Raw genomic sequence first — 16,480 nt, 5'->3', positions numbered from 1 at the left:
AAAAAGTTGAAAGTGCAATTAATATGGAATGTTGATCTCTTTATGAGTTATGATTATATAAACTGGCAAGTAATTGTACATGATAGTTATCGTTGGCATAGAGACCCTGTGTTTTTGTCATCAGCATTTATCTGATATCTCCAGCTAGGGAATTACACAATAGACAATTATTTATTTGTTTTGACTGAAACACTTACATTATGTATTCATATGTGTACGTCAAACACATTTATATTATTGATATAAAAATAAAGAGATGTGATGTGATTGCTAATGAGACAACTATTCAACAGAGTTTAAATTACAAAGATATTAAAGAAAAGAATAAAGATCACAGTATGAACTTCAACAATGAATATGGTTGTCAGACCACCAATTCAAAATCCTTGTCTATGCTACATTTTTAACAATTTTCACAGCTTTATGGATACTTTACCTTAACCATGTTAACATGCTTACGAATATACCATCTGATATAAAAACCATGTACATGTATATTCAGAATTGTACATGTATCACTTTTCTACAGGCCAATTTTCATCCAATGTTTCAAGTCTTATAGTTACAGCTGTTCAGAAGGCACCTCAAACAAACCCATATTATATTCAGTAATAAAAAAAAGACCATAACAAATTTGTAGCATTTTAAAATACGTCTTTTGAAACTGTAAAAACTTCTGAAACTTCTTCATTTAAATAATCTTCCAAATAATCATTTTGATATGAACAAAAGTCTTACCCAAAGATATATTTAGCTACAAGATGTTTTGTACAATTAAATGAATTAATGCCAGTGAAATATTTTTTCTAAAAGATGCACTCAAATTTTAGTTATTAAAAATGTTATTGGTAGTATAACATATATATAAATGTAAATTGTTAAATTATACTTCTGGACTACACAGTGAATACCAACTTGCATCACTATCACTATAATATTAGTATAAACAAGTCTAAATTGAAAACTATGCTCAAACCTATGATTGCATTGTATAAAAACCGCAATTTTTATACGTGTGCATTTAAAACAAATTGCGTTGTAGAAGGCACAAACAACATTTTTCAAACACTAATATTTATATATATGTTAATATATAAACCTTTAACAAAATGATTATCATACATGTACAAGTAATTTTGAAATGACTGAAATGTTTTATATATTTTGAAATTCCATCACAATTCCATCTTTAAATGTGTACCTTGATTTGTAGAGTGTACAGCATTATCAGCCAGGATTACTTGCCCTTCATTGTCAGGAAGTTGGTGGTAAAAATTATGAAGATTCCATGCAACATGTCAACAAGTTCGTCAAGTGAGTACCTTTAGGAATATAGTCATTGTTTATTTAGCTGTAGTCGAACCAAAACAAATGGCATTTAACAGAAAAGAATAGCCTGCTGTGCTTGATTGTCATAGAAAAAATAAAACTTGATACTTGATAAACATTCTAATATTATATTGCACAATGATGCTTTACAGAAAGGACTATTTCTTTCTTCCTAGTCCAGGAGCACCAAAACATCCCATTTGAAACTACTTTCACATAAAAAAAAAATGCATCTGTAATAAAAAAAAAAAGTCATCAAATCAAAATGACTAGAAAAGTGGACTGATTACGCCTTCGAATTAAAGCATTATATTAAACATTAATGGAAACAGGGTATACAAAATTTGACAAAGTCATTTTCTCTTTAATTACCTAAACTTTGCATCTAAAACCTCATAATTTACAAAATATAAAATAAGATTTTGGGATATAAGTCTCAGATTTGAGTTATTGTCTTCAGGATTTGATAAAGTTTGGGTTGGACAGAAAAAAATCAACCTTATGTCTTATGGTATTCTAATATTAGCCTGATTTCCCATAGAGGATGTAATGAACTATGCATGTGAGAACATTTAAAGAGTTATGTTGTGTTGAAATGTGTTCCTATCAGTAGGTATATCCTGGTGGGCTTAGATATTGTTATTTTAGGTCTATTTATAGCACAAATCATGCTGTGCATTTGACAAATGTTTGATAATAAGAGATATATCAGAATTGTGAACAATGCTGTCATTATTTTGAAAGTTCAAATTGTTTCCTCATTTCTCAGAAAAAAAACCTGTCAATTCCCATTCATGCATAGATACAATTGAATTTCGTCAGCATCTTAACAAAACAGGCATGTTGAATATGATCAGAATCGGAAAACATTGATACTTAATTTCAAACAGGAAATATTCTGTGATTTAGAGATTAACTTTTATTACTTGTTGCTAAGTTTAGAGATTGGGTTGTTAGAATATTAATTCAATACTGGTTTTAATACATTGTAAATTAATGTAAACAAAATCATTTTTGCCAGTAGAAAAAAGCTTTTAATATGGAAAACCAAGCCTTGGTATAATATCTATATGTCAATGAAATTTGAAAATTGCAAAAATAAATCTATGGGATGCAGTATTCATAAAGTATGTTAATTTACAGTATTTATTGTAATACATGTATTCATTTAAGTGGAGATCAGTAAATCAATATTTACTGCTGCAAAGTTGTCTGACTTCTGAAAATGTTTGTAAATAAACTCATCATAGACATCAAGATTGAAATTTTTATATTTACGCCACACCCACATTTGGTCTACAAAAGACTGATGATCATCAATGACGCTCAAATAAAAAAATGTTAAAAAGGCCAAATAAAGTACGAAGTTGAGCATTGATGACCAAAATTTTCTTAAAGTTTTGCCAAATACAACTACTAGTATGGTAATCAATATTGTATAAGAGGAAGTGATATTTCCAGTAGCTATAATCCAGGAAATCGTTTAAACATGTGTATATCAATTTGTACTTTATTTATTTACATAGGCAGGTACAATTCTTCATTAAAATTCATTTTTGCTAAATTGGATTTTTTTATTAAAAAAATGTTAATTATGAAAAATTGATATATATTGTAACAGAGATCTAATATAGATTGTGACAGAAATAAAGGGAAATAGATTGCATTTTGACAACATTCAACTTTTAGATGGTTTTGTATGACTTTCATGATGTTGTGTCATTACATTACAAGGATTATATATTGTTTTACTTTATCTGTTTCATAATAATATATGGATTGTTTAGATTTCCGCTATAGAAGTCCACAGCATTTCGAGTTCATTGATATTTAAAATATTCCAATTCTATTATTTTAGTCCTATCTGTTACAAACAAGTAAAATTTAGTAGGAATTTGTAACATCTCAACAGCAAATTTAAAAGGTGCAAGAGACCTTCAAGGCATGCTGTTTCATGCTACAGAAGTTTTAGTGTACTTTTCTGTTGCTATTTCAATGATATAACCTTTTAGTAACATTCAAAACTGGTTCAAGTTTTAAATCACATAATAATTTAAAAGAATATCTGGTTTTGTCATTTAGATAATCAAATTGTGATTACTTTTGTCCTTTCTGGTCATTTTGAATATTTATGGCTGATGCATTGCCAGTAAAAATTATTTGCAACCATTAATCCCATGATTGATGTCTGCAAATACAGAAATGTGGAACACCTAAATTTTGTTAAAAGTAAAGATTACAACGATCATGACATTTGTATGGGAAGATATCAAACAGATTTTAAAACCAAACTAGTTTTAAATTATGGAAAGGCAATGAAGCAAACCAAATCCTCTCAATGTTTAAAATTATTTAATGGAAAGTAGCTTTGATATTCAGATAAATATTTTAAATGTTTGATTGTTTTGAGGACCATGGAAAATCTTAAAATTTCAGTCAAACAAATGAAGTTTTTTTTAATTATAATCAGTCATTTTAATTTAGACTTTTTACTCTTATGAGTTCCTTATTTAAGATTTAAGCATGAGTGAAAATAAATGAAATTTCTTTGTCTATTGTTCATAATATGTTGTCCTTTTCTCCTGCACCATGTGTACCACTGAATTAGTTCCTGGTGTAAGCCCACTGGCCTTTTACCATCATTATAATGTGATGCTATATTGCTTGAATGGGGTGCTTTCTGAGATTATATATGTTATAGATTGTGTTATGAATGTGATGCTATAATTTCCCCAATTTTATAGTTTACTGGTATGCTACATGTATTTGAGTTATGCAGGGAAGAACACTGGTTTTACTATACTTATATCACATCTATATAAACTGCAGTTGTTTTGTTATGGGTTTTTCATAAGGTTGCATTTAAGCAGGATTAAAATTTTGGCATTTTCTTGTTAATTTTTGTTTTTCCACCCCCAACACACTGCATAAATGCATCGGCCTTAAATAAGAATTTTATAGTATATCAGTGCAATAGATGACCATGGATATGTTCCATTGTCACAAACACACTGTCTTTCACTATTCCTGGTTTGTCTTCCAAAATATCTTATTACAAATGTTTTACTGTCATAAGCATTGTCCAATGCAATGAGAGGAGCAAGTATTGCTTTGCTTACTTGTATGGGGCACATGAGTTAACCTCCAAATTAAAACTAAAGTGGGGTTCATAATGTTAATTCATTTTCTGTGTTGTATTGAATATTACCATTTGTGTTTTACTCTTTTGTCTGTCGTGTTGTGTGTACTTTCTCAACATATAATATTTGAAGATATGTATAAGATGTGTTCCATCATTTCCATTGCCAAGTTAACATGTCATCATATCATTATATCTTCCACATGGAGGAACTGTGATAACAAAAGAGTAATAGGATGTAGAACAAACAAGTTGTCCATCATAAGACCTGTTAATCAGCTTGCCGACCTAATCTCTTTACCTTTTGACATTGATGTATTAATTAAGTTATCTCTAAATTACAAAATCAATAAGTAATTGTATTTAATACTACACTGAATGAAGTCAATGAATGAGTAGATTAATAATGAACCAGTGGACAGAATCACATTTAAAGTATGAAGTAGTGTATTGTGTCAAGAGCAAAGTTTTACATGTATTTTACTCTTAAAGTTACTTTTATGTCTTTGAATGAGTGAAAAAAAAACTTGAAACCTTATAAACATAAAGAAATACCAGAAAGTTTTTTTTGTCAGAATGCATGGATATTGATGCTTATCTGAATGTATGGACATTGATGCATATAAAGTTATTCCAACATCCTCTTTGGCTCATTGTAATCTTCTGAAACCTGAATTTTTGAGAAAAAAACATTCTATGGCTGCCAAATGCTTTGCAGTTGGACACATTTGATCATAATGCAACTGAATACCTTCAACAAACACCCTTAAAGGCCCCTTAATCTTTGAATTGTCAGTTAGGGAGCTACCATTTGATTTTTATGGGGGGGGGAGGGGGGGGGGGGGGCTAGGATGAAATTTGAAAAAAAATAGGCAGGACAGGAGTTTTGAGTAACAAAAAAAAGGCAGGATGAGACACTTGCCAAAAAAAAAAGTTAGGATGACAATTTAGGTAAAAAAAAGTTGGATAAACTAAAAAAAAAAAAAAAAGGCAGGATCGAACAGAGTGAAAAACAAAAAGGCAGGACAGAGATTACAGCTAAAAAAAAAATGCAGGACAAAAATTTTCATCCTAGCCCCTCCCCCCCCCCTTAAAAATCAAATGGTAGCTCCCTTACATGTTACAGGTATCAAAATTTAAGTATGGTCCCAAGCTAAAGGATGGTTTATGCTGGGTGATATCTCTGCTTGTTAGTCACAGGGTCTTCTATCACAAAATTGTCATAATGGCAGCAACTACAGACTGTAACATTTTGCTAGTTGATACCCAGCTTTGTCTGGATAGGCTCAACCATAATACAATTATTAAAACAGGCTTCAATGTGTTTTACCTGGTTTCTTCAATTAGTTCTTACAACCAATGGGACGTTGCAATACTGGTTGACTATTTGTCAGGGAGGCTCTTTGTAGTTGACCAGCTGTTTTTTGTTGACATGAAATATCATTGTATTGTTCTATTTCAATAAACTTACATAATGAAATGTACAAACTATTCCACACTCTTTTTAAAATGTTTTCTATCGCAAGGCGTAGATAGTCTTACCACTATTTGGCACAAAGCTTTTGTTTTCAATGCTTTTTAACTTCATATTTGATCTGGTGGACCAACTGTTGTGATTAGAGCTCGTCTGTTGAATCTTATTTAGACAAAATATTCTTCTAACAAAGCAAATAACAAGCCTGATACCTTTGATGATTTCTTAGAAAGCTGTTTTTTTCAAATTTTAGATTGATTTTTCTCCCTTCTGTTTCCTGTTTCCTGTTTCCCGCCAGATACATACATGTCTGTTACATGTAATTGACATCTTCAGACTATACATTTTTCATCTGCAACTTTTAATCATTATGTTACAAGGTATTTGTTACCTGAGAATTCATCTGCTATGCTGCAAGTCATGTCTTTAAATACAAGAACATGCTAATATATCTTAATGAGATAGAGAGTAAGGTAAAATAGATTAATTCTGTTTATTCAATTATGATTGATAATTGAGGGTCAACATTTAAGGTGGTGTCAAGGTCATATAATGCTGTGACTTAAACTTTTGTAGAATTAATTGCAGATGATTGTTCAAGTTTTCTCAACCATATTTAGTGTATGGAATGACTGTACAGTGTACATATCTGTCTGGCATGTATCATCTGACCTTGACCTCATTTTCATGGTTCATTGGTCATGGTTAAGTTCATGTGATCTTTTAGTAAAGCCTTTATCTTTAAAGATTTTCAACATTAAATCAATTATGATTAGTAAAGCAGGTGAGAGGTTTCAGTGTATGCACTCTTGTTTTATACATGCCAAAGATACAACAAATGAGTTAGAAGAAGTCTGTTCACAGGTTTGCTGTAGAATACAAAGGTTTTGCAGATAATAATTAATTTTAACTGCATATTTTTTGCGTTTTATGCTTTTTATCCGTTTTGGGTCGTTATGACCTGTATTCTTGCCATCTTTTTTGTTTTTTTGTAAATAAAAGCTTAAACCTGAACATGAAGCACTATTAATGATTAATTTGTAAATTTTTCCATGCATGGAACGAAAAAAAAAATGGCACTGTTAAACTGTTTAGAAATATTATACCACACCAATTCTATTTCAATCATTCTGAAGTATAAACATATACAAAACACCTTGAAGTTCTTCAAGTCAATTTACTTCTCTTGGCAGCTGTATTAAACTGTTTATATATAGATTAGTGAAGAACTTCTTAGATCAATTAATGATGTGGAGAGAGAACATGAAAATCACATTTTCCCATGCCGTAAGGGAAATTCTCCTGAAATATGAAAGCCTTCAAATAAGCATTTGGTTAGAAACATATATTTATGATTGTTGATATCAGTGATTTTCCAATCAAGGGAAAAAAGAGCCCAAGCATACATGTATTTTTAACTTCTTTTCATTTATAGCCTTTAAAAATGCATTTCTTTCTCCAAATTTAAATTTGTTTTGAAACTGATATTGTAAAATTATATATGTGTTAAAGGATCATTAGATTAGTTACATAATGTATTTCAAAAGTTTGAAATGTTACTGAACCAATTGCACTGAGATGTTACTTGGAGTCATTTGCTTGTTTCTAGACTAATGTTGAAAAAGAGACTGAAGTTGCTGTTAAATACACTTTCAAAATTTGAAGAGTGTTTGAAATGATAAGAGGTAATACAAGTATCAGTTACAGACCAAGTAATCAACCAATTTTGAAAAGTTTGCTTTAAAATAAATTCCTGCTTCTGGATTTCACTTTGAGGAATTTTCTTGCTTTTGGACTGTTTGCTATAAATAGAACGCTTTGAGGTGCTACATGTATGATAGATCACAGAGTGTTGATGGTTTGTCGATTATTGTCTAACAATAACATTGCATCTGCATATAAACAATTACATGTGATTTTCTTAATTGCATTGTCTGTTTCTAGTCAGCCTGATTGAAGTTGTTGGGGGAAATTAACTGGGGGGTAAATACAACAACAGAAACTATAGAAATTATGTAATGCAAATGATTAATTTCTCCAGCAGATGTTGATTTCATCACCAGTTAATGAGTACAGACTTGTCCATTCCTTAATTAGTTGTCTAGCTGCATGTTAAACTGGATTGTTTAGGTTGGAATCAGTTCAGTAGATGATTTGCATGTATCTCTTATCTCACAAAGAAGTTACAACGTATTAATGGTGTATTAAATTGTAACTTATCCAACTTTTGTGCTGCCATTAATTTGTTTTTACTAAAGATAAAGGATTTTTCTGTTACTTTGTTATTTCTATGTCTATTTAATTTCGGCTGCATTTGATTCATGACTTACCTAAGTCAATATATGAAAAAAAGATTGTCTATTTATTCTGCAATTTTGATTCTTTTCAGTTAAGTAGGAAGATTAATGTATTATGATTAAAACCCTTCAGCATGTTCAGTACTTTCGAGTGAATAAGTATAGCATCTAAAAAGTCATTACGTCTTTAAGGGAACTGAGTACAAAATTAATTACAATAGTCTTTGAATAGAACAAAAACTAATGTTTTGATAATGTTATAAAATACTTAGATATTTATTTTGGTGTTGTTAAATAATTGGAATCTGTATAGATATGTTCTATATTCTTTTTCCATCATTTTCCAAAGTTATATTTTATGAAATGAATACAGAATAGCATAGAATTACTCTAATTTGTTTTGTAATAAAGAACTCAGCCAAAACGTCATGGTTATCTGTCTAAGACTTATGAGAATGAGAACCCCTTGGGTGAATGAACGCCATGGATTATCTGTCACTTCTAATATGCAATCAATTTATTATCTTCCTTTAACTGTCTCAACAATTAATAGTTTATTAAATTATCAACATTTATCATATAGGATCAAACTTAATTAGTTACGATTAAACAAAAGATTCATCAATTACATGATCCTGTTTTGAAGCCAATAGTTAGTGACATGATTAAATGATAAAATAAACTCACCTTTTGGCATTCCTAAATGATACAATGGCACTTTTAATGACATTTTGAGCATAGGTGCCCAGCCTGAAGAGAGTGGAGAACAGAGTCAAGCCTATTTGTGCTCTAACCCCTTTTGGATATGCATCTCTGCATAAAACCTTTTTAAAAGTGAGGCCATTGTTGAAATATAAGAAAAATTGTGAATTCATAGTTTGACTAACAGACAATCGAATTCAACTTGTAATTGTTTTTTTATACACCATGTACCCAAGTATAGTTTCTGTTATTACAATGGAACTAAAAGATTAAGTTGTTGTTTTTCTTACCTCAGACTGTTTGGATATAAGATTTACAATATCGAAGATTTGTGGGTTTATGATTAAGATATAATAACATGTGTACATTTATTAAAAGAGACATTATTGCAATGTAATCATTTAAATATAAAACAAGCAATATTGTTTATTTATTTATCACTTCTATTTAAATGTATATTTATACATTTATACATAATAAGGTGTGGTATGGTAGACTTATAATAGACTAAAAGCAGATATTATCAACTAAATGTAATGCAATATTGCCTTCAACAATAAGCAAACCCATACCATTATCCATAGCAAGCTTAACAATTGTTATTTCAAAATATCTGATTCGGTATTTTTAGTTTAAGTCATATTTTAGTGAAATCGTAGCTACTATCCGTTTAAAAGTAATAAGAAAAAGAGCAAAAGGCCTCTCAAAAAGATATAAAACATTCCACAAAAGAAAAAGGAGGATCAGGGATTGTGACTGCAATAAAGGGAACATATCCTTAAATTAATATTCAATCTAAAAATATGACAGCAACAATAAAACTTTCAAAAAGGTGACATCAGCTTTATGATTAAAAGTCCTTTTTATAGTAGCTTAGTTGCAAGCAGCAACTATCTATCAAGATAAACATGATAGATGATGTAAGCTCTTATTGACTCAGAAATATTTTTATATATCTTGTATATATATGTAGCATCATTCCAGTATATATACTGGAATGATGCTACAGCAGCTACATAAATATAGAAAGTTTTTATCTCAGCTGTCCTTCACTTGTTAAGTTCCATTTATAGTCAATAGATGGATGCAATCATTGATTATGTTCACCAAACTTTGAATTATTCAATGATAGAAGCATTGCAGAAAATCAAGTTAAAGGTTATTGTTATCTTCTTTTCATTTAGAGAAATTTTCTGTTGAGTATATTAGGTCTGTTATACTAAATATCAGTGTTTCTCTATAACCAAAGATAAGTTCTTAATTCTGAACATCTCCTGTACCTTGTAACAGATATTTGCATATCTGCTGCAGTACAATTAATCAATAAGAATATTCAAAGTAAGATGCTGACTAAACATTTCTTTAATTTCTCATTCAAATTTACGTTTTGCTTCTTTGTTGATTGAAGAATGTGGTAGGTCAATGATCTAGATCAATATTGCAAATGATGTTTTGAAATGTGAACTTTCATTGTATGAAAATTCATTATATGTTAAATTATTGCAAATGTTAGCCACAAACGACTTTTTATAGATTTAAATTTAGATGATTTGTTTTTTGTACAGTAGTGCATACTACAGGTTAACATTAAAGTTCACTGAACTAATTTATGATCAGAAATCTTAATGTTACCCTGGCAAATTCAGTATGAGGGTAACATACACAATCTCTTGTTGACAACTGTTTCATGCTTCATCCTTGTCAAGATTGTTATACTGACAGTGCTGAGAATATAGGGATTAGCAAATCTAAAAAAAATTATTAGAAAATAAACATTTTATATATACTTTCTAGATAGGTTTGCAAAGTGGTATCCAGCTATAAACAAATAAAATATTTACACAACAGCCCAAGTGGATTTTGCTTTTTTTACCTACCCACAGTGGGCAGCCAGGTGTCTGGCACTCAAGCTATAATCTCTTTTTTGTAAAAATATTGTTAACAAATGCTTATGGTGTACTTTTATAAATTGTTATTTTGACGGAGAGTTGTCTCATTAGACTCACACCACCACATCTTCCTATATATATTATAAATTGTTTTCAAATATAGAATTTATATGTACAAGTCTTGGACATGGTTTCAAATATAGAATGTATATGTACAAGTCTTGGACGTATCTTTAAATATAGAATTTATTTGTACAAGTCTTGGACATGTCTTCAAATATAGAATTTATATGTACAAGTTTTGGACATGGTTTCAAATATAGAATGTATATGTAGAGTCTTGGACATGTCTTCAAAATATAATATTTATATGTACAAGTCTTGGACATGTCTTCAAAAATAGAATTTATGTGAACAAGTCTTGGACATGCCTTCAAATATGGAATTTATATGTAAAAGTCTTGGACATGTCTTCAAATATCGAATTTAAATGTACAAGTCTTGGACACATCTTCAAATATAAAATTTAAATGTACAAGTCTTGGACATGTCTTCAAATAGTCAATTTAAATGTACAAGTCTTGGACACGTCTTCAAATATAGAATTTATATGAACAAGTTTTGGACATGGTTTCAAATATAGAATGTATATGTACAAGTCTTGGACATGTCTTCAAAATATAGAATTTATATGTACAAGTCTTGGACACGTCTTCAAAAATAGAATTTATACAAACAAGTCTTGGACATGTCTTCAAATATAGAACTTATATGTACAAGTCTTGGACATGTCTTCAAATATCGAATTTAAATGTACAAGTCTTGGACACATCTTCAAATATAAAATTTATATGTACAGTCTTGGACATGTCTTCAAATAGTCAATTTATATGTACAAGTCTTGGACATGTCTTTAAATATAGAATTTATATGAACAAGTTTTGGACATGGTTTCAAATATAGAATGTATATGTACAAGTCTTGGACATGTCTTCAAAATATAGAATTTATATGTACAAGTCTTGGACATGTCTTCAAAAATAGAATTTACACAAACAAGTCTTGGACATGTCTTCAAAAATAGAATTTATGTGAACAAGTCTTGGACATTCCTTCAAATATAGAACTTATATGTAAAAGTCTTGGACATGTCTTCAAATATCGAATTTATATGTACAAGTCTTAGACACATCTTCAAATATAAAATTTATATGTACAAGTCTTGGACATGTCTTCAAATATAGAATTTATATGTACAAGTTTTGGACATGATTTCAAATATAGAATGTATATGTACAAGTCTTGGACATGTCTTCAAAATATAGAATTTATATGTACAAGTCTTGGACATGTCTTCAAAAATAGAATTTATACAAACAAGTCTTGGACATGTCTTCAAATATAGAACTTATATGTACAAGTCTTGGACATGTCTTCAAATATCGAATTTATAAGTACAAGTCTTGGACATGTCTTCAACATCTTACTTTATTATACAAAACATTTTATATTTTTAATTTTTCCTATTTTTTAAAAATTGTACATTTTTCCAATCTATGTCTTGTTGTAAGTTTCCTCCTGTGACATAATCTTCAATTTGTTGAAGGCGGTCACTATATGGTAGAATAGAATAGAAAAAAAATATAAAATTTATATGTACAAGTCTTGGACATGTCTTCAAATAGTCAATTTATATGTACAAGTCTTGGACATGGTTTCAAATATAGAATTTATCTGTACAAGTCTTGGACATGTCTTTAAATATAGAATTTTTATGTGCAAGTCTTGGACATGTCTTCAAATATAGAACTTATATGTACAAGTCTTGGACAAAGGAAGTATGTGTGACTTTGCTGAACATATAAGCTGGGTGCAATTTTTGGTTCTCTTACAACTCTAACAATATTTGGAAATGAAGTATATTGGGTAAAAACTATCAATTTTGAATTTGAAGTGGATGATGTAAAAATTGAGAATCTATATTCTTTATTAAATCGTAATGAAACTCTACCAAAACACATTTACAACATCTTACACAAGGGGATATGTGGTTAGTGACTGTATATAACAAATATATATAAGGTCAGTGCAATTGGACTGCAAATACCACTGCTGCATTATACATGGGAATAATTGGTGAATGACTTACATAGTCCTGACAGTTCAAACCTTAAATGTAATTAGTCAAGTTCCTAAGGGGTATAAAATGACCTTGATCTAATGTAACATCTAGAGTTTCAACATATTGACAATGAGAATGTTTCTAATTAAGTATTGCAAACCTGATAAAGAGAAATCAGTAAATTAATATTTTACAAAACCATATTCTTCCTCGTTTGAACAGGTTAAAATCATAAGCTACAGATAATGTTTTAGAGACCATAATAGTGCTTTTGCCAGTATTTTCAAATTGCACCATGGGATTTGAATGAACACTTTTTCCTATAAAATCTAGCACTACATTTACAAAACATTCTTAAACTATGAGACAATCTTTTCTGATATCAGACTTTAGTATATATGTTTTTATAAAACCATTAGGATTTGAGGAAGTATTATTCTATGATAGCTGCTGTATTTATTGTTTTAGAAATCTGTAATTGGTTATATATGCATTGAAGTTTAAAATTTGTATTATTATTTTCAGAGCCATGTTGGGCTGTGAAGAACTGCAGAAGTATGATAGAGCAAGAGTATTTCTTGATGAGGACTTTACTGCTGCAGACAAATTCACGGTAATAGTCATTAACTGAAATGTTTAGACTTCTTTACAATCATTTTAAGCATCTCTGTATATTTTCAGTTGTAAATGTTCAAAGAGTTGTAATACATTGTGGTTTGATGTGAGGAACCCACACCATTCCATTGTATTCTCTTTAAATCTATGGGAGAGTGTACATGTACTACAATTATATTTTAAAGAAAACATCAAAACCAAAAAGTTGATAGCTTTTTTTTAACCTCCCTTTAATAAGTTTCCCCACATTAGAGTTGTATGTTTATCACCGGTAATTTAAATGTTGAACATATTTAAGTAAATGAAATGCAGTTTCCTAATCCCTATGTTTAAGTCACTTGTGTGTGTCAGATTCTCTTAGTAATATCTTTAATTTATACATGACTATATGTTTTACTGAGTACCAAAGATAATGTGAAGGAGACCGCTGCAGAAGACTATTCCTCTTAAAGAAACAATTGATTAAAAACGGGGAGATAACTACATCAATTGAGCAGCACAAACCACCAGGAAAATTAGAGTGCATTTATACAATCTGCAGGGTGTAGTGAAGTGCAACACAGAGCTACAGACTTACACCAATTTCCAACCAAATGTGTAGGCTTCACTTCTCTTTGTTTGTACAACAATTTTGAAGTGCCCAGGGCAGAGAAAACATTAAAAAAGAATGGGTTCCATTGAAGGTCTTGTTTAATTCACTTGATCAGATTGCTGTCTCTTTGACACTTTCCCCATTTCCATTCTCAATTTTATTGAAACAATGTCATTATGTATGATGGTGGTTATGTAACATTTGTGAACACCATTAACTGACAGAAACCCCAGTTTTATGTAATTTGTTCATCAGATTTATCATTCCTGAAGATTCTAACATGGCAAAACTAGCTATTGTAATAAATTCATAACTTACATGCTTAAAAGTAACCCTGACCAAGGATGATGTTAATTTTATGGCTTTTTTTAAATTAAAAATACTAATTTGTATCTGGTGATAACTGTCAAAAGTTATATACAGATACTAAATCAATAGAGGATTGAAAATATACTAAAGGTTGATGTAAAGTTAGCAGCTTATCTACGATGTACCCTTACCACAGTTGCCTTTAGTTTTAAAGTGCGGTATGTCATACAAATACAGCGGAGTCGTTTGATTTAAAAAAAAATCGCTAGAAACTAAGTGAGCATGTGGCGTTGTCATTGAAATCTACAATGTTGTCATTTGTAAAATAGCGATAAACAGATTATCATTGGTCATGTCAACTTTTCTCGCTTTAGTGTACTGGCTCCAGCAAGAAAACCAATCTTGTTGAGAAGATCAAGGATAATTTATATATGTAATCATTTACCATCTTTGATCACACACATACTTTTGATCCTTTGATTACCCAATGTGGAAGGATGCTAATTTCATCTGACAATATCAAAGCAGAATTTATCTTTCTAGAATCATCAATCCAAACTGCATACTATCTTGATCATACGGTTTACTGACCTTGACTTATTTAGATGCTATCATCATACAGACATATACTGTAATATTTTATTATTTTTGGTGTCATTACAGTTTATTGTGGTCTAAATTTGTATTTTAAAACTATTAATCTATTAATTCTTGTTAAGTGTGAATTTTTTTTTGACTGACACTGCTTGTAAATACATATTTAATACTAGTCTAGTGGTTTTTATGTAAATTTAATTTTTTTCTGTTTTTTAATGTTTACAAGTCATAAATTAAAACATTTCTAAGTATGATGAATTTGTGAAGTTTACAACAAAACTCTATCCATTTAAAGTGTCAAGGAAAAGCTATCTGAGTCAAATGTTACATTTTACATAATACATAGGAAGGTTTTCCTGAATTTTGTTCTCACCTGTGATGAATGGGGCATAGCTGATTCTATTTCTAGAGACAGCTGCTTAAACTATTTGTATGCAGCTTTACTTTCAAGAAAGGTAGAAAATCTGCATAATATATATTTGTATACAGATGCATAATGTTCGGAAGTTTACATCTGGCATGTGTCTTTTGTCCTTGACCTCATGTTAATAGTTAAGCTATTGCTTTATTCTATTGTGTTTCTATCACTTGATTTTCCTTCTTATTGTCAGTAATAAGATTTATATATTTGATTTATACATAGATGTATTATGATTAATAGAATCAATACAAGGTCAAAATGACTTGAACAAGGTCCACATGACCTTGACCTCATTTTGTTAATCATTGAGCAACATTAAGTTTTCATGATGATATCCATTTCTCAGTTTTTATAAGCAGTGTGTCAAATATATTTGGTTTTTATTTTGTCTGCTTTATATTTCAGGCTTTAGGTAACCTTTACTTCGTCCATGAAAGTGTAGAAGATATATCTATATGGGACTTTGTAGGTAAGTTATAATGGATACCAGTGTGCTTATCATTTCATAGTATAAATGTCTTATTGGAAGGGACCTCAGTTGTAAGCAATGAGGCTGGTACACTTTCAGTTTGTACTAAGTACTTCCATGCCCCCTGTTACATCCTTTCTTGCAACCACTTTTTCTAGGTGGGGTTTTTATTCACCATTTGAATTTAAGGTTGGCAGTCTGGAATTATTATCTGATTTTAAATGATACATTACCATAAGTTAAACAAGTAATTCGCCTTTAGCAGAAGTGCCTTAATAAACCACCTGCATTTACATCTGGTATATTCTGGTAGTAGTTGTGTTGTCTCACATAAAAAAACCTATAAATTTGAAACAATTCAATGTCTCAAGATAACAAATGATACAAGCTTTTGTGTTTTGTTTGTTAAAAAATGATCTAAATTTATTCAGATCTTTAAAAATAAAAATATTCTTTATGAGGTAGAGTTATGTTGTTAAAAAATGATCTAAATTTATTCAGATCTTTAAAAATAAAAATATTCTT

General features: G+C 29.9%; 1 protein-coding gene across 3 annotated transcripts in view; it reads left to right on the top strand.

Moving 5' to 3' along the window:
• LOC134716210 (inositol polyphosphate-5-phosphatase A-like) overlaps positions 1-16,480 on the top strand; it is a 52,898-nt gene that overhangs the window by 9,041 nt on the left and 27,377 nt on the right. For all 3 annotated transcript variants that reach the window (XM_063579057.1, XM_063579056.1, XM_063579055.1), the window contains exons 3-5: positions 1,214-1,314; positions 13,478-13,565; positions 15,892-15,955. In XM_063579057.1, the coding sequence (XP_063435127.1) occupies positions 1,214-1,314; positions 13,478-13,565; positions 15,892-15,955 (253 nt within the window). The remainder of the gene's footprint in view (positions 1-1,213; positions 1,315-13,477; positions 13,566-15,891; positions 15,956-16,480) is intronic.

This window comes from Mytilus trossulus, chromosome 4 (genome assembly GCF_036588685.1).
Source record: "Mytilus trossulus isolate FHL-02 chromosome 4, PNRI_Mtr1.1.1.hap1, whole genome shotgun sequence".
NCBI classification, from domain to species: domain Eukaryota; kingdom Metazoa; phylum Mollusca; class Bivalvia; order Mytilida; family Mytilidae; genus Mytilus; species Mytilus trossulus.
This window is presented reverse-complemented; position numbering and strand designations above follow the sequence as displayed.